The sequence below is a fragment of the Rhinolophus hipposideros genome, assembly GCF_964194185.1.
Source record: "Rhinolophus hipposideros genome assembly, chromosome: 11".
NCBI lineage: Eukaryota > Metazoa > Chordata > Mammalia > Chiroptera > Rhinolophidae > Rhinolophus > Rhinolophus hipposideros.
Genome location: NC_138057.1, coordinates 78430380 through 78455849, shown reverse-complemented (window position 1 = coordinate 78455849; position 25470 = coordinate 78430380). Strand labels below are relative to the sequence as shown.

The 25470-nt window shown below is 55.7% G+C and overlaps 1 protein-coding gene across 1 annotated transcript in view; it reads right to left on the bottom strand.

Annotated features, from left to right (window-relative positions):
* NCS1 (neuronal calcium sensor 1) overlaps positions 1-25160 on the bottom strand; it is a 48698-nt gene extending 23538 nt beyond the window's left edge. Inside the window, exons 1-2 of the mRNA XM_081067685.1 lie at positions 24561-25160; positions 3254-3278 (exon numbers count right to left, since the gene is read on the bottom strand). Of these exons, the coding sequence (XP_080923811.1) occupies positions 3254-3278; positions 24561-24624 (89 nt within the window). The 5' untranslated portion in view covers positions 24625-25160. The remainder of the gene's footprint in view (positions 1-3253; positions 3279-24560) is intronic.
* Between the last annotated feature and the right edge of the window lie 310 nt (positions 25161-25470).

Here is a 25470-nt window from a genome sequence, read left to right as displayed (position 1 = left end):
CCCAACCAGCACTGAGCCCTGTGTTCTAGTCTCAGCTCTGCTTCTGCTCCTTGTGTGGCCCAGGATAAATCATAGTCACATAAGAGGCTGGGCCTTGGTTCCCCTTCTGTGTAGCTACTAAAAGTCAGCACAAAGCAAGACTCTCCTGACCGTGCTAGAGAAATGGCAGCAGGGTGGTGAGTGCAGACCTCTCTGAGGAGGTGACATGGGAAGTGGAGATGCCATGATCTGGGCACAGAGGGAACAGCAAAGGGAACAGCAAGGATGGAGGCTCTGAGGTAGGAATGAGTTTGGCGTGGGTGAGGAATACCACTATGGCAGGTGCCCAGGGAGAAGCGGAGAAGGTAAGGTCAGAGACCTCAGGGAGCCCTGAGGGCCAGGCAGCGGGTTGGAGCTTTCTTCTCAGTGCAGTGGAAAGCCACAAAGCAGCTTTATGAGAGAGAGGTAGAAAGAAAACACACACACACACACACACACACACACACACACACACACACACACACGGAAGTTGAAGCTGCTTCCCTGGCTGAACCTCCTTGGGCACTTAGTAGGTGGGACGGGACAATTCTGTCCACTGCAGCTACTGCTCTCTGCATGGCCCTCCCTACTGTTTCTCTACCTCTGCCCCAGATAGTTTGGTCCTGAATTATTTGCCGCCATGACAGGCTGGGCTCAAGAACCCTGAGTTTTCCCATGGGAGGGCAGACATCGTGCATTCCCCAGCTGTCGGGGGCCTTGAAAGCAGGTTAGAACACGAAGGGGCACTGGCTGGAGACTGGTGGGAAAGGATCCTCTGAAAATGGGCCAGGGCACTTGGGATGCAGGTGTTCATCCCATTTGTCTCCTGTGCAGAGGACAAGGGGATGGTAGGGTGCATGGATCTGGCCTCTGACCTAGCAGGCTTGTGGTACCGTCCTGGTGAACCAGAGAGGTTTAGACCAATCGAGGGATAACAAATGGGTCCATGTTGTGTATTAGCAACAATTGCACTAGCTGCCGAGAGCACTGAAGGAGAATGATCCAGAGTGCCATAATCTGTGATCCATCACCAATGTCTGCCATAGGCACAGGTGGGGAAAATGGTGGCAAGAGTGTCATTGTTTAACCATCCCAGATCCAGCTTCTCCCTGAGGGATGTAGCCATTCTAGAATCCAACAGTGAGGTGGGTGGTGGGCTGACCAGAGAAAGTCATTGGTTCAACGACCTCCTAGCCTTGAAGGTACCACCAAAATGAACCAAAGGACATTTACTTAAGGTCCACAGAACTTCTGGCAAAGAAAAGATCATTTCTTTTCTTTATAAGCTCTTTGGAAAGAGGTCCCCTACAGCAAGGACTGGGTGTCACAAGGCCTAGGGCCCTGATTTTGTTGTGGGAGCTTCAACAACTGCTCCCCACAGGCCTGGCTCCTTGGCCTCCCTATTCCCACCGCGGAGCCTCTGTCCTCGTTCCCTGTGCCTGGAACACTCCCTTCCATGGCTGAGTCCTCATCCATGTTGTAGCTCCAATGTCACCCTGATGAGCTAATGAAAGTCACTCCACCTGTCTGGCTTTCAGTTTCCCTATCTACACACGGTGTTTCCCCGAAAATAAGACCTAACTGGACCATCAGCTCTAATGTGTCTTTTGGAGCAAAAACTAATATAAGACCAGGTCTTTAATATAATATAATATGGCATGACATGAAATAATATAATATAATACCGGGTATAACATAACATAACATAACATAACATAACATAACATAACATAACATAACATAACAACATAACATAACGTAACAACATAACATAACATAACATATAATATACTGGGTCTTATATTAATTTTTGCTCCAAAAGACGCCTTAGAGCTGATGGTCTGGCTAGGTCTTACTTTTGGGGAAACACGGGAATAAGGAAGGGACCCTCCATCTCAGGATTGCTCCATGGGTTGTACTGATGAGGATATGTGTTGCTGTTGTTGTTTTAACAACACCAACAAAGGAAAGATCATTAGGCTCTGTTCCAAATATTTTATACACAGGAGCTCATTTATTCCTCACAATATTCCATTAGAGTTTGACTACTATTACCCTCACTTTCCAGATGGGGAAACTGAGGCACTGAGAAGTCCAGTAACGTGTCCACGGTCACTCAGCCAGGATGTGGGGAGTCGGGACTTAAGCCCAGCACCCTGACTCTGGAGCCCACCTGGCCACGTGGCCTCCTGCCACTGCAGGGGAAAGCCCAGGTATGGACAGGTCCTACACCTCCCGGGGCTCAGAGGCCTCGTCTAGGAAATGCCGTGATGGGCCAGGTGACTGAGGACAAAACAAAAGAGGAGGACGTATCTCCAGGCCTCAGGTCCCCATGTGACCAGTTAACGGAAGACCACTGGCAATGGCTATCATCTCTTGGGTGCTGTGCGATGACCGGTACAGGAAATGTCTCCCCAGTGTGTCATCATTCCTGTCCAACACATGGGGAAACTGAAGCTTAGGAGAGTTGGATCACTTGAGGTCACTCGGGTAGGAAAGGCAAAGCCAGGGCTCTAGAGTCCCTTTCCAAACCACCAAACTTTACTAGAAGGTCTGCAAGCTCAGCGAACGAATCTCCTCGCTTCCCTAACTGCACCCCCCCAACCCAGGTTCACCCCGTCAGTGACAGACAATACGTAACTCTCCTCTCCTGGCCCAGCGCAGGTATCACTAATGCATCACAGATGTTATTAACCCCTCACTGCTACTTTCCATTTGCTCCACGACATGCAGCCTCAGAAACCTTCATAGCATGTCACTCCAAGCAGCCACTACAGACTGATTAGAGCTGTCCAAGAGGGCTATTTTAAATCCCTGATCCAGTTAATTGATCACTTTATAGAAGGGGCACCTAAGCCCCAGAGAGGGGAAGAGACTTCTCAAGGCCACTGGATGATGCAGTGACAAAGCCAGGCCTGGGACCTTGCCTCCTTACTTGTTTCTGGTCCAAACCCCTCCGTTTGGTGAGCAGGGCCTGGAACTTAACCCTTCAGGGCCTGGTGGTCCTTAGAGATGCCTTACAAGGCAACCCCCGCCCCAACTCCCCACCCAGTTGATTTGGGTCTAAAGCAGCCCATACTGAACAAAGGAATTTGAAAACAAAGGATGCTTGGACTGGTTTGAGGAGGAGCCACTCTCAGAGGCCGTCCTGGGCAGCAGGACAGCTGTCCCATCAGCACAAGGCCAACACGCCATCCCCTCCCCACCAACATTTTGGGGAAAAGCAGCTACTCACCACTGCTGGACTTCCTTCTCGGTAACTAAAAGAGAAAACAGAAAAGCAGCCTTTTAGTTCATGGAGGTGTCCCAGGGATGGGCGAACACTGACTGGGGAGCCTCCTTCCTGCCTTCCCCACCTCGCCCCATGGCCTGCCTGTTCATGTCAGGGCACTGTCCAACTCTGACAAGGGCACCCCCCAGGTGAACAGCCCCAGCCAGGAGCTCTGTGTTCAGCGACCCCAATGGGGCAGCCCTAGCCAACCCCCTCCCAGTGCCAACTATACTGCTGCCAACAACAGCGCCTTACACGCAGGGGCTGGCTTCTCCCTGCCGTCCAGCAGTGGGCAGGCAGGACTGTCCAACATATAAGATACCTTCTTCCCATCTCTCAGTCCTGGGGACGGCCCGGGGCTCAGAGAAGGCACTGGCTTCCCCAGGCACTCGGTTGCCCCACCTGCATGTGGGGCCAACAGAAAGGCTGAGCGCCCTTCTCAGCCCCACAGCACCTGGCACCCTCCCGCCTTACCTGTCTCCCTAGCCCCTCCCAGTGGTCAGTCCCATGTTCTTTCACAGGCAAGACAAGAACAGAGCTGGGAACCAAAAGCCATTTCAAAACCATTTGAAATGAGCCAAATAAAGCGGCTCAGTCTCTAGCTAGGCCCAAATAGTCATCCTGTACTGAACCACGAAACAAACAAACAAAAAAGATTTTTCTGAAAAGTACTGAATCAGTTCAAGTTGGAACCAAACCAACGTTCTCTCTAAATGACTGAACAAGAAGACCTAACCACTTCCAATGCCACACTCACTCTCTGTGAGGGTGACCTGGGGAGAGCAGCTCCAGCTCCCCATGCCTCATTTTCCTCATTTGTAAAGTGGGAATAATAGTAATAGCACCTATCACATGAGCTGTCCTGGGAATTCAATCAAAACAGGTGCGAAAGCTCCTGATTCCCGGCAAGGGGCAGGAATGTGCTCAATACAGGCTTGTGGGATGAATGCATGAGCAAATGAATGAATGAATGAATGAATGAACAAACAGGAAGGCAGGTGTTAGGTGGAAGTCAGGTGAGTAAAGGAACCAGAATCCCTTCCCAGAGAAGTGGGAAGGAAGATCCTAGGGGGTGTCCCTGAAGTGTTTGTACCTGATCGGACTTGAGGTCCCTTTTCAAAAATTGCTCAAAGCAAGCTTGTAACAAGTGCCAAGTACTAGGTGCCCAAGCAAGCCCAGATCTGTGCCAGGGCACCCAGGGCCTCTGTGCTTTGGCTCAGCTGCCCTGACAACAGCCCTGAGGGATGACAGCATTACTCTGTCCAGGTTCCAAATGCGGAAACTGAGGCACAAAGGGCCAGGATATGAAGTTGTAGGGAGAGGGTCTGAATTCAGGTCTGTGGCTCAGCCATCAGACCCACAGCCTGGAAGCCAGTGGTCAGACTCCTGGGACAGGCTAGAAGTGCCCACCAGGCCCCTCCTTGTCAGCACGCCCCTCCCACAAGCCTGATCAGAGACTGAGGGAGAGGCCAATCCAGCAGCAGGCTGCTGCTAAAAGGACAGCCCGGCAATGAGGGGAGATGATGATTAACTGGAATGGCCAGACCTGGTGCAAAAGAATGTAATTTTCCAAGAGAGTTTTGGCAGAGCGCAGAGGGTGGGAAGGGGATCAGGCATGGCAGTGGAAAGGGAAGGTGTCCCTACTCTAACAACGGCTGGCCTGCTCTGGATATGCCACCCACACCTGGCAGTGCAGGGTGGGAGGGGCCAAAGGGCTGATGCACAAAGACAGAATCTGGAGACACAGGAGACCCATCACAGCACAGTCAGGAGCTTAGGGGTACAAATTCTGGAGCCAGCTCCACAGCCTACGAGCTGTGTGTCCTTGGGCAAAGAACTTCCCCTCTTTGAGCCTCAGTTTCCTCATCTGTAGAATGGGCTCATTGTGAAGATTAAGGTGTGTGGTGCTCTTCTCCTGCATAGAAATCCCATAGGTAGGTGTGATCCCGTTTTCCTGATGAGGACATTGATGTCCAGATGGGTCAGCTAACTTGCCAGAAGTCACGCAAGGTCACCCTGCCAGGAAATGGCACTACCAGAGCAGTGTCTCCAGAGCCCAGCATGGATGCCCAATTGGGTGCCCTCACACTTTAAGTCAGCCAATGAGCTTCATGACCTTGGGTGACCTTGGCATCATGTAACATAAACAGGAGCTGAGTGACAAGGGCTTGGGTGGCAGAGCCACTGTTTACCTTAGAGTGGGCCTCACAGGGGCAGAGGTTTCCCCAGAATCTCCCAGCTCAGAGTCCCCACCCTTCCCTAACGCCCTCACAGTCTCCCAGCAGCCTTCCCTCAGGGTCTCTCAGCCACCAGGCTCCCCTGTACCCCCTCACCCAACCAAGCTCCCAGGATGCAGCAGCCATGGGAGGTGGGGGGAGGGGCATGGTTGGCTGCCCCTCCCTCATTAGAAAGGTCCCCAACACAACACTGGGTGATGAGCTGGCAGCCAAGCCCCAGGGGATGTGAGCTGGGGTTGGGGACACAAGCTCTACCAATGCTTTAAGCAGCGAATTAACCTTTCAGAAACAGAGGAGGCCATCAGGTCTCCAGCCCCATGCCAGGGCCAGCAGCTCTTCCTGGCTTCACTGCCTGCAGTCTTGGGGGTTATTGGAAGGGGGTGGGCAGCAGGAGGCTCTCTGGAGGCCTGGCCATCGGCCCCCAGCACCTCCACCAGGGCCAGACAGGATTGCGTCCAAATCCCAGCCGCCTGCTGACCAGCTCTCACCCCAACCTAGAGGTGACAAGTGTGACCCTCACTGTCTAGGGGAGGAAGTGAGCCAGGGGAAGGGAGCCACCTGAGGAAAGAACCTAAGGCCACAGCCAGAAGGAGGCCAGGAAGGACCTCTGCCCAGGTCTGCTCCACACCGAGACTGTGTCCTCAGCACTCTGGCTGGGTCTCCAGACGCTCAGCCATTCCCTCTCCACTTTCTCAACTCGTCTCTATTCATCTGTCCAGTGACTCACTCGGGACGTTTCTTCAAATCAGCTCACTTTCTTTTTACTTACTTGCGTGATCTAGCTTCAGTCTAAGCAATAATATCCACAGAATTACCTATCTTTTCTAAACACAATAAAAATATAACTATTAAAAGATTGTGTTTGATCAAACGTGGCCTCCCCATCATGACACCCCAACATCATGTGCTCTTGGTGTAATGCAGTGAGGGGACGGTATCCAAGGAATTCTCCTGCCAAAAAGATTTCACCTGAATTTAATCTTGAGGACATAATCAGACAAGTCCGGACGGTGGGACATTCAAGACAACTGGCCAGGATGCTTCAGTAAGCCAGGGCCGTGAAAGGTAAAACGAGGCAGGGGATTGTTCCGGAAAAAAGAGACTAAAGAGACAAGGCAGCAAAGGTAACTCGTAATGCCTGGATTGAGTCCTGGATCTGGAACTTAATCCAGCTAAAGGGATGTCTGGGGACGGCTGGGGAAGTGGCACTGAGGGCTGGCGACAATGTGCCCTGATGGGACTCACTGTTGATTTTCTTAGGGGAGCTAACAGCATGGAGGTTATGTGGAACAAAGTCCTTTCTCCTTGGAGATGTGCCCCGAGCTATTCAGGGGTGAGGGTCAGGCTGCCTGCCGCTTCTTGGGAGGTACAGAAATATATCTATCAATATTTAGAAAGAGAAAGGGAGCAAATGTGGCAAAATGTTGACAGGTGACCATTCCAGATGAAGGCTACACAGGTGCTCACTGCAGTGTTTGAAACACAAAGTTGTGGAGGGTGGGGAGAGGAATGTTTGAAATTAAAAGTTGGGGGAAAGATGGGACCACAGTCTGTGTGCCCCACGCTAGCACCAGAAGGGCCGGGGGTCTTGTCCAGGGTCCTGACCTGGGCAGCTCTGACCACCACAGGCACTGGGAGGAAGGAGAGGGATGGGAGACAATCATGGGGTCCCTGTGCCTCCACCTTCTGCCCAGATAACCAGAGTGATATTCGTGGGCTCACACTCTCTGTCCAGGTCCCACCGCCCTTCTCCTGGAGCCCCCATCCAAGTATGAAATTAACAGCGGTCCACCCAAGTGGCTCTTGGATTCAGGGCCTGGCAGGAAGGAAGACCACCGTCAGTGCAAGCAGCCCCTGTTACCCGACCCACACCCCAAACTCGTGACCCCCTCAAGCGCCTCTAATTGGCCCTGCCTCCAGACCTTTGTACCTGCTATTCCCTCTACCCCTATGCACCTTTCCCTTCCCAGATGGGAGGGTCCTTTCCTAGGAATCCCCCCTGACCCTGCCACGGTCCCAGAGGCCGAGGGGCTTCTCCTGACGTGTTCTAGCATCACCCTCAGAGCCCAGCCCCGTGTCCTGCACACGGGAAGCAGAGAATAAACCGTTGTTCCTCTCACTGTCACCAAGCCACGTAACCAGGCTTGGAACACATCCTAAAACTCGTTTCTCACAACATGCTTACCTTCACAATTACAACTGGCTCTGGCCAGTTTTAAAAACGAGCTGCCTTTCTCCAGCACGCTCCTGCCTCCAGGCCAGGGGAGCCCACACTTGTTAGGAAACTAGGATTTAAAACTGGATGTGGACCATTCTCTAGTGGATGGTCCTCATTCCACAAGGCTGGAACGGTGGGCATCCTCTTTGGTCATGTGTAGGCTGGGTTACTCTGAACAAGTTACTTAACCTCTCTGAGCCTCAGAGTCCTCACCTGAAGGATGGGGTATAAATCCCTACCTATCAGAGCCATTGGGAGGAGTTCCTGAGAGGTGAAAGAGAATTCCCAGCTTGGAGTGGGCACAGAGCTAGGAGGAAAGAGGGGCTGGGCGCCCACTCCACTTCCCCTCCCACTGGACTCCCTGAGAACCAGGGGCAGTCGAGTGGGAGGCGGCTGTGGTCTCAGAGTCGGGAGGGGGCTCAGCCCCTGCCCGCTGCCCAGCCTGGGCTCATTGACACCAGCTCGTGTCCCCCAGCTGCGGCAGGGCGCCCACAGTGTGCACCCCAGAGCAGCACTCCCGAGGCCACTCCCCACTCCTCCCTTCCACGCAGCTCGTCTGCCAGGAACCATCCACAGCCAGTCCCTGGAGCCCAGGATAAATGTTGAGTCTGATTTTGATTTCCCTAAAGCAAAATACCTCTCTCCTGACTGCAGCTCAACTCAAACCTGGTGGGAACAGAAAGCAGCAGGCCTGGCGGTCTCCACAGACGCGCCGATGGCAGCACAAGGGACCACGGCAGATGGCAAATACTCCCGGCCTCTTCAGCCACCCTCCTGTGGCCAGCCCACACCGGTTCCATCTCCAGAGACACAGGCTACATCAAGTGTCCTCACATCTCCCCACCCTCCATCAAGCTGAAGGGTAGCAAGGGGGTCATGGGTTTGATTCACACAAAAAGAGACAATGGGGACCATTTGGGCCTGATCCCCCACAGTACCTCATCACTGACTCCCTGAGCCCGGACACCTGGACCACTGACTGTTCCACCTCCCAGCTCCCCCCGGGCAGCTCCTCCCCAGACCCCAGGCCTCTTCTTTGCTCAACCTCCAAACGTTGGGTCTCTCGAGTCTCCTCCTGTGCTCTCCAGGGGCTGTCTATGCTCCTCTCAGGCGGCCCAGGGGCCCCTCCCAGTCCGCATGGCCCAAAGGGACCCCCTCCCCAGCCTGGACCACCTCCTGCTGGGTCCCCATCCCATGAACACCCCTCTTCCTGCCCTACCAGGGAGTCCCACCCATCCTGGCTGCCTGCAAATACGAGAACACCCCAACTGTCCAGGGCTGGCCTGGAGTCCCCCAGTCTGACCCCACCCCAGACTCCACCCCAGCTGCATCAGCCTCTGCTCAGCCTCTCACCTCCATCCCTCCCTCCCATCTATTCCCCACCCAGCAGCTCTCAACATCCCTAATTTGGTCATGTACCTTCCCTCTTAGCATGGCTTCTTTAGAGAAGGGAGGGGACCTCTGGGCAAGCCGGAATACACCCTCCACCCCTGGACAGTTGCCCCCCATCTCCAGGAGGGGCAGTTCCCTGTAAGGAAGGCAGCAGAGCATGGCGGTTTCGGGAGCCCTGGATTCCAGGTGTCTGCCACTCTCTTGTTGCAGGACCTGTCACTTCCCGGTCTGGGCCTCAGTTTCCCTATCTGTGCAAAGAGAAATGGCTCCTCCTCCTGCTCACAGCAGACCTGGCTGTGTTAACTGTGAAGTTCCATACACAGAAGATTGGGGGGGGGGGCAAGAAAAACAGTTAAATGTGGGGGGTTGGGGGGAAGGGGGGAAGGTTCCCACCCACCCACGGGGTCAGACATCCAAAGGCTGGGTGAGCAGACACCTGCACGCTCCAATCCTCCAGGTGCCTCGGCCTCCCCCGCCGCCCCCCAGCTACAACAGACCCGTATATCATAGCTCAGAGCTCAGACAGCACAGCTGGGTGGTTTCCAATAGGCCGTGTGGCACTGTGCGTACGGGGAGGGGCAGGGGACGCCAGGCTACCCACCTGGCCACACTGCTTCCCTTGTCTGCAGACTCCTGAGGTCACCGGGCCCTCCTAGCTCCCACACCCCAGGAAGGGACCTGCAAGCAGCAAGTCAAGGACCAGGAGCCCCACAGGCCACGTGTCCCAGGGAGCCTCCCATGAACACCCTCAGGGGGCGTGGGACCAGGAGGTTGGGCCGCGCTCTGGGCCAGACAACCAGGGCGGGTCCCAGATGCATGAGCGCTGGGTGACCTTGCACGGGGGTGGCAGGCTCATCTGTAACACGGAGCCCTCAGGGACAGCTGCTAGGAAGATAAGATCTAACACAAGATTTGCACAGAAGCCACGAGTACCACGGTCACTGCTGCTGGGCTTATCATTCAATGCCTCTGCCAGGGTGGGAAGAGAGACAGGCGGCCCTCCACCCGCCCCATTCCTGTTTTCCATAAATGCCCAGCTGGAGGGGGGCCAGCGGCCTGAATTTCATCAGAAAGAAGGCCTGGCCTCCTGCCTAGAACTGCCTAGAACTCCCGGGCACTCTGAGCTAAGACACCCCCTCAGCCCTCCCAGCAGGGCTCCAGCCCCTTCCCCCACTAGGGAGAAGCAGCCCACCCCTTAGTGGGCACTATTTCCACCCAGGTTGGCTGAGCGCTGCCCGGGGCCACAGCGGCAGCAGGAACACGCGGGACAGGGCCTTGTTGGGAACCCCAGCTCCTGGGACCTGCTTTTCGCCACCATGAGCTCAGGCCTGGCTGCGCTGCCATAGCCTCAGAAGCGGGGTTCTCTCCCACCCATCGTGCAGTCGCTGTGTGGCCTGGACAACACTCCGCTCTCTGAGCCTTGGTTTCCAACTCCATCATGAAGCTGCTGTCAGCGCCAGCAAGAGGACGCAAGTCAAAAGCACTAGCGCAGGGCCGGCCCGGTGGCTCAGGCGGTTGGAGCTCTGTGCTCCCAACTCCGAAGGCTGCGGTTCGATTCCCGCATGGGCCAGTGGGCTCTCAACCACAAGGTTGCCGGTTCAATTCCTCGAGTCCCGCAAGGGATGGTGGGCAGCGCCCCCTGCAACTAAGATTGAACACGGCACCTTGAGCTGAGCTGCCGCTGAGCTCCCGGATGGCTCAGTTGGTTGGAGCGCGTCCTCTCAACCACAAGGTTGCCAGTTCGACTCCTGCAAGGGATGGTGGGCTGTGCCCCCTGCAGCTAACAACGGCAACTGGACCTGGAGCTGAGCTGCGCCCTCCATAACTAAGACTGAAAGGACAATAACTTGACTTGGAAAAAAGTCCTGGGAGTACACACTGTTCCCCAATGAAGTCCTTTTCCCTTTCCCCAATAAAATCTTTAAAAAAAAAAAAAAAAGCACTAGCGCAGCCTGGGACGGTGCTCAGTGTGGACCATCCTGATGACAGTCACAGAATTAGAATAAACCGTCAGGGTCTCGCTGCCATCAGGGCAGCTGCAGTAGATGCAGCTGGCAGGGCCAGCCATGGGGCTGCTGCTGATGGGAGCATTCCAGGGACACAGAGAGAAACACAGGTGTGAGAGGCAGCTCAGAGCTGCTCAAATCCCAGTTCAAATCCCTCAGGACCCCCCGAGCCCAGACCACGTGGTGGCCGAATTCTTGTGCCACACCAGGCCCTGCGCTGAGAGGCCCCGCCAGTCCACTTCGCTGATGAAGAAACTGAGGCTTCACAGAAACACAAAAGCACTCGTCTGAGGTCACACCTAGGAGCACCTCCCCCTAGATGGCACCCTCAAGGTTTCCTGGGGCTGAGAAGACGTGACATCCCATCTCACACTAAGTGGGATGGACGGGGAAACTAAGACCCTGAGCCGGAGGCTAAAGGCCACAGCATGTCTGGCAGGGCCCCCTCTGGTCAGTGGTGGAGGAGCGGACACGGGAGCCCCGGGTCACCTGATACTGGAGTCTGGGGCTCTAGGAAGGAGGCCACCCACTGAGCCCCCAGGCCATGGCAAGCACTCGCTGAGCCCCTGCTATGGGCCAAGAATTGTGGGGTATGAGACTTGGGCTACACAGTCCAGCCGGGAACAGCTGGCTCCTCCCTGTCAAACTACCCGTTGGTGGCACCTCCCCTGGAGAGCCAGGCCCTTGGCTCCAACTTTCTCCTGGATGCTGTGACCCTTCTCACGTTTAGGTTTACCAAACACAGCTTGAATCTTTGTGCTTCATTTCCCACGCAAGCCTCAGTTTTCTCATCTGACAAATGGGGTGAGAATATTCACTTTGACTACCTCACAGGTAGGTGGAAGTGCTTCGTCCCTGGACCAGAGGCCAAGGGCTCCCCAAAAGCGCCCTCCACAGAGCCCCTGAGGGGAGAGGGCCAGTGACCCCCAGGAGTGGGGGAGCAGAATCCCAGGCGGCCACCGCAAACAAGGTTTAGTCCAAATCCTGTGTTCTAGCTCAAATATTTCCATAAATTTTGCATTCTGCTCCATCATTGATACGTGTTTGTTTTACTCGAAAAATAAAGTTATAAAACACATTGATTTTAATTTCTGTAGAAGTTAAATAACTTTCCAAAAAAATTCTCAAGTAATTTTTCAAGTAAACTGCAGAACGATATACTTCGTCCTGTGGCTTTTAGGAACAGCAAGAGGGAAAGAACTGCCATTTACTAGGCCATTTACCGTGTGCCAGTCCTGGGCTAAACAGCCTTCATGCGTTACTCTCATTCGGCGCCCAAACTGCTATGAAGCGAGGCTTTTGATTATCCCCATTATACAGAGTAGGAAACTGAGGGTCCTGGAGGTGAAGCTACTTGCCCAAAGACTGAAGTCAGTCTGCAGTGGAGCTGGGAGCCAAGGTCTGTGTGACTCCAGAACTCAGAGAAATGTGGTGTTCAAAACCTCACACAAACGTATTCTGGGAGTTGACCATTTTTACATCCTGCCCGACTCCTGAACTGGGTCACTGGGTCCCCTCAAAGAAGCACAGAATCTTTGGTTTCTCTGACTACCCGACAAAGGGCTGCTAGGGCTGGGAAACAAAGGTCCTCAATATCTGCTGACCTATGGACGACTCGCTTTGAGTGAGCCACAGCAAGACACAAGGACAGGGGGTCAAAGCCGGGCACCCCCGTGTTCCAGCTGTGTGACCTGGGGACAAGTCAGTTAAACTCGCTGAGCCTCGGTTTCCTCATCAGAACACTGAGGACGATAAAACCTACTACAGCTACATACATAGAAAAAAGGCTGGAAGGAACTGGGTGGAAATGTTAACCACAGCGACCCCAGAGAAGCATCATGAGAAATGGCTTTGTTCCTGTCTTTGTGACTGCCGTCTTTTCCAATTTTGTCCTTCCCCAATGGCTGGGGGCTCCACGGGGCAGGATCTGTGTCTGCCTGTTTGAGCCATGGAACCGCATCTAGCACATAATAGGTACTCAGTATGTTTCTGTTCTTGAAGAAGGCGGGTGTTATGCCTGTGTGAGGAGGGTAAGTTAGAAAGTACACATGGTTACTTTGATTTCCTAACACACACACACACACACACACACAACCACACACTCACACACACACACACACACACACACCCAAGGTAAGGCTCCAAGCACTACTCCCTAATTCAAGCCATCTCTACTACCAGCCTCTGAATCTTCCAGAAGAGTGGGTCCTGAAGGAGGTGAACCACACTGTGCTCCCTTTGGGACCTTGGGGGAAGGTTGGCATGTGGGGTTTGCTCAGGACTCCCCGTGGAGAACCTCTCAAACACGAACGAGGGTCAGGTCAATTCCACAAACATTTTCCAAACAGTTGCCAAGGTCACACATGGTGGGAGGCGCTGAGACACCTGATCAACAGGAAGGGTCTTTTCAGAACGGAGTCCTTCTTCAGCCCCTGTGTGAACTTGAGAAACTGAATTCACTTATCTGAGCCTCAGTTTCCTCATCTGTAAAATGGGGGGGGGGTGATACCTTCCTCGCAGGATGGTTAGAAGGGAACAAATTGGATTTTTTACCTTTCATCCATCCAGTGATCACTGAACACAGGCCCGCTGGACTCGAGGAACACACCAGGTACCTGGACTCAGGCCCTCTCAGGTACACCCCAGGCCAGGTGCTCCCACAGTGCTGTGCAATGCCTTGTCTTGATGCTTATCCTGGCCTGATGTCTGCTTCCCCACCAAACTGTGAATGCCAGCAGGACCGGAAGGCCACCCGTGCAATCTGCTCTGTGTCCTGGCGCCCACAGGACCTGGCACGAGACAGCTGTTCCATAAACGCTTCCTGCATCAGGGCGTGAGGGGTGACCAGGTGGCCAGGCAGCCCGGGGCTGCCTTCGCATGGGCACTGGCGCCGCCTGCCCTCCTGCCACAGCGGGCCGGACCTCCTTCCTGCGGTGTACCCAGAAACTTCCCACGACCACCCAGCTGCACAGAACCCAAATGCAGGAAACTCGAGTCAGGTTGAGGGCCGTGAGCAGGCTCCTCGACTCTACTGTGACGGTTGCTCTCAGTTTTAATAAACATCACGTTCCGCTCGGGCCCAGCAAGCGCCTCATCTCAGGCGGTCTGGAAACAATACCTACCCAACGCAACCATGTGGGCGACTGAGCCACGGAGGACGCAGGACCACGGGCCGAGGGGCAGGAGCCCGGCCAGTATGGGCTTTGAGCCTGCTGAGCTCCTTGTCTGCCCAGCGCACACACCATATATTTTTGAACACAAGGGAAGCATTCGCTTTTTCCCCCACAGTGCCAAAAATAGCCCCATCTCCTGCCTTTGAACAGGAATCTTTTGGTTCCTACAAAGAGGCAGGAGCGGGAAGCGCCTGGAAGGAGGGGCCGTGCTGGCTGGCTGGTGGCTGGGGCCCCTCGTCTCCCTGGCCCCAGAAGATGACAGCAGCCAGGGGTCCTTGCTCAGCCTGCCCTGCTAAGGCCCAGCCTTCCGGCACCTGACTTCTCAGGGCCCCCCCACGCTGGACATGGCAAATCCTCCATCCCCCAGCCCAGGAGGCAGGAGGGGGCTGGAGAGGAACAGAAAGCAAGGCACCAAGATGGATGAGAAGAAACTTCATTCATTACCTTATTCGCTTATGTATTTGTATTTTCATTCGTTCCAACACATTGCTCCAGGCTCTGCTCTAAGAGCTGGCACACAGCAGTGCACCACACAATGGGATTTGGTCCTGACCTCACGGCTGCTCACAGCCAAACGAGAAGGGAAAGACAGTTAAATGTGTCCTCACACCGACTGGGCACTGGCGCAAGCTGAGTGTGGGCAAGGTGGGTCCTGCCCTGGGTCAGAGGGACAAGACAAATGGAAGGATCAGATGAAAAGCTTCCTCCGACTGCCTCTCGCCCAGGGCACAGACCCTCATTCACCCCAGCAGCAAGCCCACAGGAGGCATTTTCCCGTTTTATGTGGGGGCTGCCAGCACCCGGAGGATGGATTGAAGAGCCTGGGACGTGCCAGGCCCTCTGGCCAATACTCTCACGCTCATTCCATCCCCAGTCCTGGGAGGCGGCATTATCATCTCTGCCCATTTTACAGATTAAGTGAAGAGGCTCAATGGAAAAGGGCTTGGCCAAGGTCCCAGAACTAATGAGAAGAGCTGGGATTTGCACCCAGGCCCAGCGGGTCCCTGAGCAGGAACTCCTGACACTACACCTCAGCTCAAGTCCCCCTCCCCCCAATTCTGCATAGGAGAAAGCAGAGGGTCAAAGCACAAAGTGGTCACAGGGTTGGGATGTGGAGATTGGGGGATTTGAACTGTTCTGTCTGACTCCAAATCCAGGGCCCCCTCTGGTTCCCACAGCAGCTCCTTCGCTTTTTTTTTTTTTAAAAAAAGAGGCCACTTTCTGTTCCCAAAAGGCCTGAGCAGTGGGGGAGCCAGGGGAGGCTGGAGAGAGAGGCACTCTGAGCCCGCTTCCTAGCTGAAAACGCAGGAACGAAACAAAAAGCGGAGTGCTATTTCTGCCTTGGGCTAAATATCCCTCAAAGCCACATTCCTCCAGCCCCCCTTCTCCCCTGCCAGGGAATCAAAGCATCCGATCAGGACGTCCCACCAGCTTCCTGGGGCCACTTCGTAGGACCAGGAGTGTCAGAGCCAGCAGCTGCCCTACACCCCTTCCTGGACACCCCCAACCTGGGCTCACTAGTCAGGGGGCACCGCCCCCTAGATGGCACCCTCAAGGTTTCCTGGGGCTGAGAAGAGGTGACATCCCATCTCACACTGAGTGGGATGGATAGGGAAACTGAGACCCTGAGCGGGAGGCTAAAGGCCACAGCATGTCTGGCAGGACCCCCAGACTCTGACTCCCTGGCAAGTCCCCCCATCCATCAGATTGCAGGTCAGGGGCACAGGTGGGTCCCATCCTGACCAGCTGAGGAGCAAACAAAGCAACCCATGGTGGAGCACCCAGGGAATCTCAAAGCCTTACACAGAGGCATTCCCAGGCCTGCCCCATGCGCAGCTCCCGGCCGGGCACTGCACAAAAACCAAACCCACCAGATGTGTCCCAACCCTGAAGGAGCTTACAGTGGCCCGGGGTGCTGCTACCAGACCTCCAGACCCCAAGGTCCCCTCTATCACTGCGCCGCTGAGCCCCACACTGACCCATGAGGACATAGACACTTCCTGAGGAATCCCCTGGAGGAATCAGAGCATTCTGGACCAGAAGGGCTGTATGTTCACAGCTGGAAGGACCCTACCTACATCCAACCTCACATAGCCAAGACTCCAGGATGCCTGGCCGGTGTCTGTCGCTCCAGGAGCCACTTGCATGCCGCCAGTGACGGGGCGCTCATTACCCTATCGGCAGCTCTAAGGGTACGAGATCATTGGAGACAGGCACGTGGTGGGAAGAGCGTGGCTACGTCAAGACAAAGATCTGAGCCTGAGCCCCAGCCTGGCCACTAACTGGCTGGGAGACATGTCCCTGAACCTGCCTGGGCCCTCTTTTCTCCATCTGTGAAATGGGCATATTGTCCCTACTCCCAGGGTTGTGGCGAGACTTCAAGGCGGGGAGATCTGTACTCAGATCTGTACGCAGTACTCATGGCACGGAGTACCCACCTGGTAAACAGGACTCATCATTACTGTCATTCCTCCCACTGATATTTTCCCACTTGCCCAAGGGCAGATGGGCTCCCGGAAATCACAGGGGACTGGACAGAAGGGGACTGAAAACAGGCAGCCACGTCGCCTGGTCCCAGAGCAGGCAGCTGAGTAATCAGCTTTTGATTCGGACTCCTGGCCTGTCTGTGCCTCCCACCCAAGTGTTCCTGCCCCCCACCCCCACCCTACATTCACAATGTGCACGGAACCGCCCGCACATACCACCATGCGCACGCGCATGCACAGACGTGCCAGCTCACCCACTCCTGACACACGCCACGACCCCATCACGCACACTCGGGGCACGCCCACGGGAGCCAGGGCTTACACACAGGACCCGCAGCTCCCACGCCCCCGCACACCCACACCAGGCACCCACACTCACTCACGCTCACCCGCACACCCCCACAGTGGCCTCTCAGAGCCCCCACCTGCATGGGGTCCCTAACCACCGGCCAGGGTCAGACTCCAGCTGCACCACTCACAGAGGTGTGGCCCTGGGCAGCTCTGATAGGTCCCCTCTGGACCTCAGTTTCCTTATCTGTGGGGACCACACAGGGCTCCTGGCAAGAGGTGGGGATGAATGCAGGTGAGCACAGAGCCGGGCCTGGATCCCATGAACATTAATGCCAGACTCTCACCATGGTGACAGCCTCTGATCTTTCCACGCTGTTCATTACGGATTCTCTATCACCATGGGAGCACCCGAGATGAGCCACCAAATTCAGTCTCCACTCTTCCTAACCTCACACACAACAGCCCCATTATGGAGGTATTAGGACCCCAGGTCGCAGATGAGGAAATAGGCATTGAGACCCTGAAAACTGTGCCTGTGCCGAGAGAGCCCAGGAGCCGGTCATCAGACACCATAGTCCAGCACACGCCCCACAGAAATCTCACCATTCATCTGGCAACCTGAGCCTTATGCAGAAAGGGAAACTGAGTCCTAGGGGGAGCCAGTGACTCCGAAGTCACTGTTCAGGCCATGCTGGTTCTGGGACAGACGCCCAGGCAGGTGTCTCTCCAGCCTTCGGAGCCCACACCGCACAGGATCCTAAGACCCAGCAGTCCAGAGTGAGCCCTCCTTCCCAGCTGGGTGGGCTGGGGGCCCAATGCAGAGACACTGCCCCACAGCCTCGTTCCTGTGCGAGCGTTTACTGAGCACTTACTATGTGCCAGTCCCCTGTCCACCTGCAGGAAAAGCACTAGTGTCGGTGCCCATCTCTCCCATGAGGCGCCCAGAGCTCAGGGTGGTGAAGGGCTTGCCAGAGTCACACAGCCAGAAAGTGACAAGGTGGCCCTCCAGCCCTCAACACAGCTGTCCTGCCCTCGGCCTAGAGCCTGGCCCCAATCACCAAGTTACCTGGGGACTTGACAGTTAATTTATGACAATCTCTGCCCTGGTAAATAGACCACACTTGGGATGTGCAGTGTTTCATCTTGTAATGACAGTAAAAAAGAACGCTGTTTTTAAGTTATACTACGTTTGTGGTGTTTTTTTCCTTTCATTAGCTGACAGCAGAGATAGTTAGGATAAGATGAAGCATACCAGAAGAAATTTCCATGAAGAAAGCAAGACACCCCATCAGCCAACCCATCATGGCACAGTGGGGGCACCCTGACAGCAGGCACAGTCCTAGGCTCCTGCCCAGTATTTGCCATGTGACTTGGGAGACACACATCACCTCTCTGGGACTCGATTTGTCCATTTGCAAAATGAGGGCATTGGACTACAATCCCAAAGTCTCCTCTAACTCACAGATTCTAGGATTCTATTTAATAGTAATCAAGGAAATGAATATTGAAACAGTGAGTTCCCCTTTTCTTCCCCATAAAGTTGGCAATGCTGAAGGAAAACAATAAGACTCAGTGCTGGTAAGAATGCAGGGAAGCGGGCGCTCTCTCGTCCACTCTTGCTGAGAATATAAATGGGAACATACTTTTTGGAGAACAATGCAACCGTTTTTCACTCAAAAGCCTTTTGAGATGTCTCCAGCCTTTAATTCCATAACTTCACTTTGGAAAAATTATCTTTAAGAAGAGACGTGTGTGAAGATTTACTACAAGGACACTCATGCAAAGGCTGAGGACAAAGATTCTTGTGGCAGCACTGTTCACAACGAGGGAAAAGGCAACCTAACTATCCAATGGCATGGGGACTACATAAAATGTTGCTTTTATATATGTACCATTTAAGAATCATGTTTTAGAAGTATAGTTAATGAAGTAGGCAACCATTCACAATTGTCAGGTTTTAATAAGTTACAAAAGCAGAAGTATATAACCCCACATTTACAAGGTAACGAAACCCATGTACCAAGACCTATAGAGTCTTTCTCCTAGATATGTACATTTAGAGTCTGTCCTCACGTCATCCCCACTGATACCCCCAATTCATCACGGTGACCACCCTGGCCTTGACTACAACCCATCCCTCCAATCTATTCTCTGGACAATAGGCAAGAACAATCTCCACACCCAAATCTAACATGTCTCCACCCCCTCCATCCATGCCTGCCCCATCTCAGAAATGTCCAAATCCCTTTCTATGGCTTTGGGCGCCCTTGGGGAGGGATGACGTCTCCCACTGAACATGACCTGCCCCAGAGGGGCTCAGGCCTGGCCCTGGGAGCAGAGGAAGCAGGGTCCCATCCCAAGGCCATGGCTGGAGAAAAGACTTTCACGGGACACTGTGAGATGTGCGATGTCAGAACCCTCTGGGGTGGGGGTGGGGACGGAAGGAGTCGGGTCGTGTTTAACATGGAGCTGGAAGAGGCGGAAGGAGCCAGAACAGGCATGAGGAGGAGTCCCTGGCCCTCTGGCCAGGCCGTAGCCCCACTCAGGCGGCACTGCTCCGGAGGACACAGGACTTGCATTCATTTGGGGCACATGAGGGATAAGCCACCAGGAGAGGTTAAAGGGTCCCCTCGGAACCAGGCACTGTGCTAAACCCTTCATGTGCCCCAAATCCTCCCCATCTCTGGGACCACCGTGAGGCCCATTTTCCACAGGGGGAATGTGAAGCTCCATGAGATAGGGCTTTGCCAAGGAAAGGACCAGAAGCCAGGCCCATCTGGCCCCTAAAGCCCACTTCCGTCCCTAAAATGGTGCTGCCAAGCAGCCCCATGCCCCTGGACCTCAAAGCATTCTCCCATTTGGATCCACGGAGTCACGTGGGCAGGTATTGCAGATGAACAAATGGGTGCTCAGAGAGGGTAAGTGACTTGCCCAAGGTCATAGAGCCTGAGTGGGACCCAGCCCCATTCCCCAGGATATTGAGTTCTTTCCTAACAACACACTTGATGTTTCTCCACCAGGTGCCCAACCTAGTGTTAGAATCTAACCTCGATTCCTCTTGCTGCGATTCTATTTATGCTTCTGGAGACAGGAAGCGGCCTCCATGGTCTTACCCCCACGCAGACAGATACATAGGGAGTGCAGAAGCCACCTCCCTCCCCTGGGCCTTCCCTCTATGGTGGCTTATCCCTCGCCTAGCTGTGGGGCTCTCCACACCCCACCTCCACCATTTGTCCCAAGATGGGTGCCAAACACTGCCCCCCGCCAGGCAATGTCTTACTCCCTCTGGCCAAGCAGAATTGGGTGGGGGAAGCGATAATGAGGGAATATTCCTTAGCCTACACAGGAAGGGACCCTCATGGGACCCTTCCCAAAGCCAGAGAAACCCTAGAGCCCAACACTCAGCATCTCTCAACACGACTCCCGACCCAGACCAGGTTTCCCCTTCTCTGCTGTGGGTCACAGAGGCGTTAGCTGCTGGCTACCCAGACCTTCCATCTGATTGCTCATCCATAAGCTGCCATGTGCCGGGCACCATTCTGGGCAGTAGGAAAAAGGCCAAGGAGACTCAAGGTTGGCAAGCAAGGTCAAGGCAGAGCCTGGGCTGACCAAGAGCGAGAAGGAAGAGGTGGCCTCCCCTGAGTCTTGAACAGAGGGTCCCTGGGGAGTTCCATGAGCATCATGGGGAGAGGGGAAGGAGGGGCAGGCAGGTGGAGGTTTCTGCCTCTTGGGCCAGCTGGCTTGGGCCCAGAAGCCTTTAAACAAATGCCACTCAGACCACGGCAAATAAGCTGAGCCCTCTGAGCTCAGTTTTTCAAAAGGACTACCTAGCTGGTGTCCACCTGAGGGCAGGCATTACATCTCTCTCGTTCACGTCTCTGTCTCTGTACTCCACACAGAGTGAACACTCAGTGAAAGGTAGGTCAGGGCAGCTAAAAATTCACAAATGCGGTGGGAGGGGGAGATGGCTTCAGATAAAACAAGAACCTGCTAAGAATCGGACAAACCAAAGATCCCGGCTTTCTATGCCTCCCGAGGGCCCGGCACAAAGACCAGGACTGTGGGAAGATGGCTCTGGACAGAGGGGCTTCACCCGCAAGCTACACTTAAGACCAGTTCAAGACGAAGCTGTATTGTGTACTAAAAACAACAATATTGATAATGATCGCGAACAAGCCTCCTGGCATCCTTGACAAGAGTTTGTCATGCGTTAAGGAGGACCCCTTACCATATGCCACATATTAGGCTGTTATGTAAATTATCCTGTTGATGCCTTACACCCCCTAGGAGTCAGGCACCAGGGGCATACCCATTTTGCAGATGTGGAAACTGAGGCTCAGCTAGGTGAGGTGAGGGGCTGGCCTGTCCCATAGCCTGGGCACATAGGGATGACAACAGCCTCACCATCAAGCTAGAAGACAATGGGCCGGACCTCAGAAAACCAGGCTGCTGACCACACTGACTATTGCTCTGTGAGTCCCAGCAGGGTGGGAACCTCCCCCTCTGGAACCTCCTTTTGCCCCTGGAAATGAACTATGCCAGGAAGGGTGAGGACTGGGTTATGATTTACAAAATCTTATCTGCAGAGGAGGAAAAATAATTTGCCCTTCGGTGGCAAGCCTAAAAGATGAAGGGTTGTAGCCAAGCTTTATCTGGATTCGTCCAGCGGGGGCCACACAGCTGGACCTTTCCAACCTCCTGCTTCCAGACACACAGACCCCCAGTACAGTCTTTCCCAGGGAGCAGGAGGAGCACCACCAAGGGTGATAGTCGCACTGACTCAGGTGTGACCGTCGGGACTCCTCTCTGGGCCTCACTCAGCGTTGTAGCCAGCTGTGCTATGCCCAACGTGGCCTCGGACACCTCGTGATGCTTATGCATGCCAGGGCCCCAGAACCAGCTGTGAGTCTTCAACTGGGGGTCCTGGGAATCTAGCTGTCCATGACAAACACTTGTCAAGGATCCAATTCTTGGGCCCAGCCTAGACCTAAAGAATCAGAAACCTGGGAGGGCCACCCAGCCCAGGCCTGCTGCTATTGAACAAGCTCTCCAGGAGATTCTGACATTTGGGAGTCCTTCCTAAGCGCTCCTCTCCTGACTCCACAGAGAGTCCCCTGAACAAAGAGCAGATGGCTCCACTCCGCATCAGAAGGAAGCCCATCTGGGGCCTTAGAACAAGCTGGAGGCTTTCTCTGTCTGCTCTTTCTGCTGGAAGACTTTTCATTCAACAAACCTGTGGACCTACTAAGTGCCAGCACAACCAAACAGACAAGGGCCTGTGCTGAGGGAGCCGGCATCAGAAAATGAACCCACCACCTCCACCAGCCCACCCCAAATAAGGGCTCTAGGAAAAACAGCCCTCTCTCCTTGATCGAAACTGTTCTATGTATCCAAAGGCATTTAAAAATAGTCCAGGCAGCCCAGCACCACCAGGCCAGTTCCTAACAGGGCCTTGTTGACTCAACTTCTCTCCAAGTTGACAGATCTGCCTGGAGAGAGGGCGCTGGACAAAATGCTGCCCCAGGTCCCTACCCAACCAGAATCCACCACCGTGTCTTATAGCAGAAACCAGAAAGGGACACAGAAGAAGGGCCCCTCTTGGCATGAGCACTGCGGTCTGTGAAGAGACATAACTCTGGAGATGGACAGACCTGAGTTCAAGTCCTGACACTGCCTAATGACTGGCTGTGGGCTCGTGGGCAAGCCACTCACTTCTCTGAGCCTTAGTTTCTCATCTGTAAATGGGGAGAGGAACAGCGCCCACTATGCACAGGACTGTTGCAAGGATTCAATGTGCTAACGATGCAAAGAGCTCAGCGTGTGACGTGCCCAATAAGCAGGAACCCTGACTTCATTCAGCTCACAGGTGGCTCCCCTGCTGCCCGTGATGGAGACACACCAGTGCAGCCTAGGGCCACATCTCATGGCAAAGTCCACGTGCCCTCTGCCTCCCAGGAGGTCCTGCCTGCAGGCTGTCAGCCCACAGCTATGGACCATGTCTGCACGGAGCCTGAAGGCCCAGCAAATCTCACAAACCAGCAGCCAAACTGGGAAGGGCTACCCACCCACCTTGATAAGAGGGTAAGAGGAGCAAAGATGGAGATCCTGGTCCTCGGAGCCTTCCCCCTTCCAGGAGCAGCTACTGGGAGGTGAGCTCCTTGCTGCAGAATTCCACTGGAGAAGGGCCAGGACCTCTCAGCAGACTAGCCACCCACTTAGGAAAGCCCCCTTTGTTCCAAGCACGTGGGGGCGAGGGACATGGAGCTGAAGCGTGGGCTTGGACAGACCTGCAAATGTGCCCAGAAGACCGATGGGGGGAGAAAGCAGAGGTTGTGCAATGCACCACCAGAACCTGCCTCCCAAGCCTCCATCAACGCACAGGGCTGGCAGTCAATCTGCTGCCTCCAGGGAGGGTGCAGAGGGGCTGGACGCACGCAGGTGCCCAGGTAGGGTCTGAATCCCAACCCAGGCCCAGGGACACTTGCTCCCTTCCAAGTCAGACATCCAGGAAGAAGTGCTACCAGGCTGGAAGCTGTCCACCCTGTCTCCCAAAAAGAAAAACCCATTAACCCCTAGCACGCCAGCGCATCTCCCAAGAGGCTGCACGCAGGGAAGGGAGAAGTCTGGTAAGGAGAAATTAGAGATGCGAGGGGACTGGAGAGTTGTGAAGTTGGGCAAGTGGAGAGATACACACCCGGACAGCTTTAGAGAAGCCGGAAATGGACAGACCCACGGCTTTGGGGTGCCCCAGACGGTTAAATGATGAGATCGAGCAGATCACCCACGGCTGTATAAACCCATTTCCCAGTTCAGCAGATAGAGATAGGAGGGGGGAGGTGAACTCAGGGCCAGAGGAGAATTCAGCCTGCAAATCCTGCAGCTAACAGGGTGCCCAGGACCCTTGGATGCAGCTCTGCCTCGAGCTCCCTGACAAGTTCCGCCCCCCCCACACACTATAGGCCAAGGAGGGGGCGACAGGCCAACCTCGCAGCAACGGCGGCGGCGGCATCATGATGCATGAATCACCCGCCCCGCCGCGCTCGTGCCAGTCGGCTCCGCGCAGCCAGAGCCACCTGGAAACCAGGCGCCCCCTGCCCGGACCACCGCCCCTGGCCCTTGCACACCCCTGCCCTTTCGGACAGCTCTGCAGAGAGGGGGCCTAGGGTGGGCTGGGGCTTTCCCTCCAGGCCTCGGGGTGGCCCCGCAGACGCTGACAGGCGGCACACGTCCCAAGCGTGGGGGGCTGGGTGCCCTAGAACAATAGGGCCAGGTGTGGGGCTGAGGGTGCAACCGGGCCTTTGGAGGGGGGCCCGGGTCGGAGGTAGGACAGGGAATGACCCAGGGAGGGTTGCGGCGTTGAAGAGGGTGGGGAGTGGGCCCGCAGAGGGGACAAGGGGTTTGGGTGGAGAGACCAAGCGTGGGGGAGGGGCGCGGGGGCGCTGGGAGGGGGTCCCGGGCGCGCACTCACAGTAGGTCTTCCTGGTCAGCTCCTCCACAACTTCGGGCTTCAACTTGCTGTTGGATTTCCCCATCCTCGGCAGCCGCGGGCCCCTGTCCCCGGGCCCGACCCCGGCGGGGCGCCCAGAGGGAACGGTGCGGCCGGCGCGGGCCGGGGCGGCTGGGGCCGGGCGCACAGAGGCCGGCGGGCCGAGCTGGGCCGGGCCGGGGCCGCGCCTTTGTCTGCGCCGTGCCCGCGCGGCCCGGGCGCCGAGCTCCGAAGCGGGGCGCTGCGCGTCCGGCGGCCTCAACGACCCTGGACGCGGCGCGGGCCCGGGGCGAGGGGCAGCCGCTGGGCAGGCCCGGCCGTCGGCCGCCGCCCTCTCCCGGCGCCGCGGCGCGAGCTGCGCTGGGTTGGGCGCCGACGCGGCCGCGGTGTTGCCCGGTCGTCCCTGGTTACTGGGCTCCGCGGCACATGCTCGCTGCTGCGCTCGCGGCGCCGCCGCCCCTGCGCTCCCCGCCTCCCGCCCGCAGCCGCGCGCCAGGGGTGGACCCGGAGCCGCCACTCAGCGCCCGGCACCACCCCCCGCCCCGCACCCGCCCCGCGCGGCCTGCGCCGTGGATCCGCGGCCCCCTGAACACGGAGCTGGGGCGGCAGAGGGGCGCTCCCTTGCCTCATTGCGTTCCGGGGCGGGAGGGGGGTCACGCCGCCATCCGCCTGGAATCGATCCCGGGCATTCCAGTCCCCTCCCCCCCACCCACCGCGGAGCAGGGCTGGGGAGGGCCCGGAAGATCTGACTTGAATGAGGCCAAGTCTCTGCTCGGCGAATTTCATTCATTCGACACGGATTCGTTGGGCGCTGGGGCCACAGCTGTGCACAGGACAAGCGCCGCCCCAGCCCTTACGGGGTGGCGCGGGCGCGGGGGCGGGGCAGAAGGCG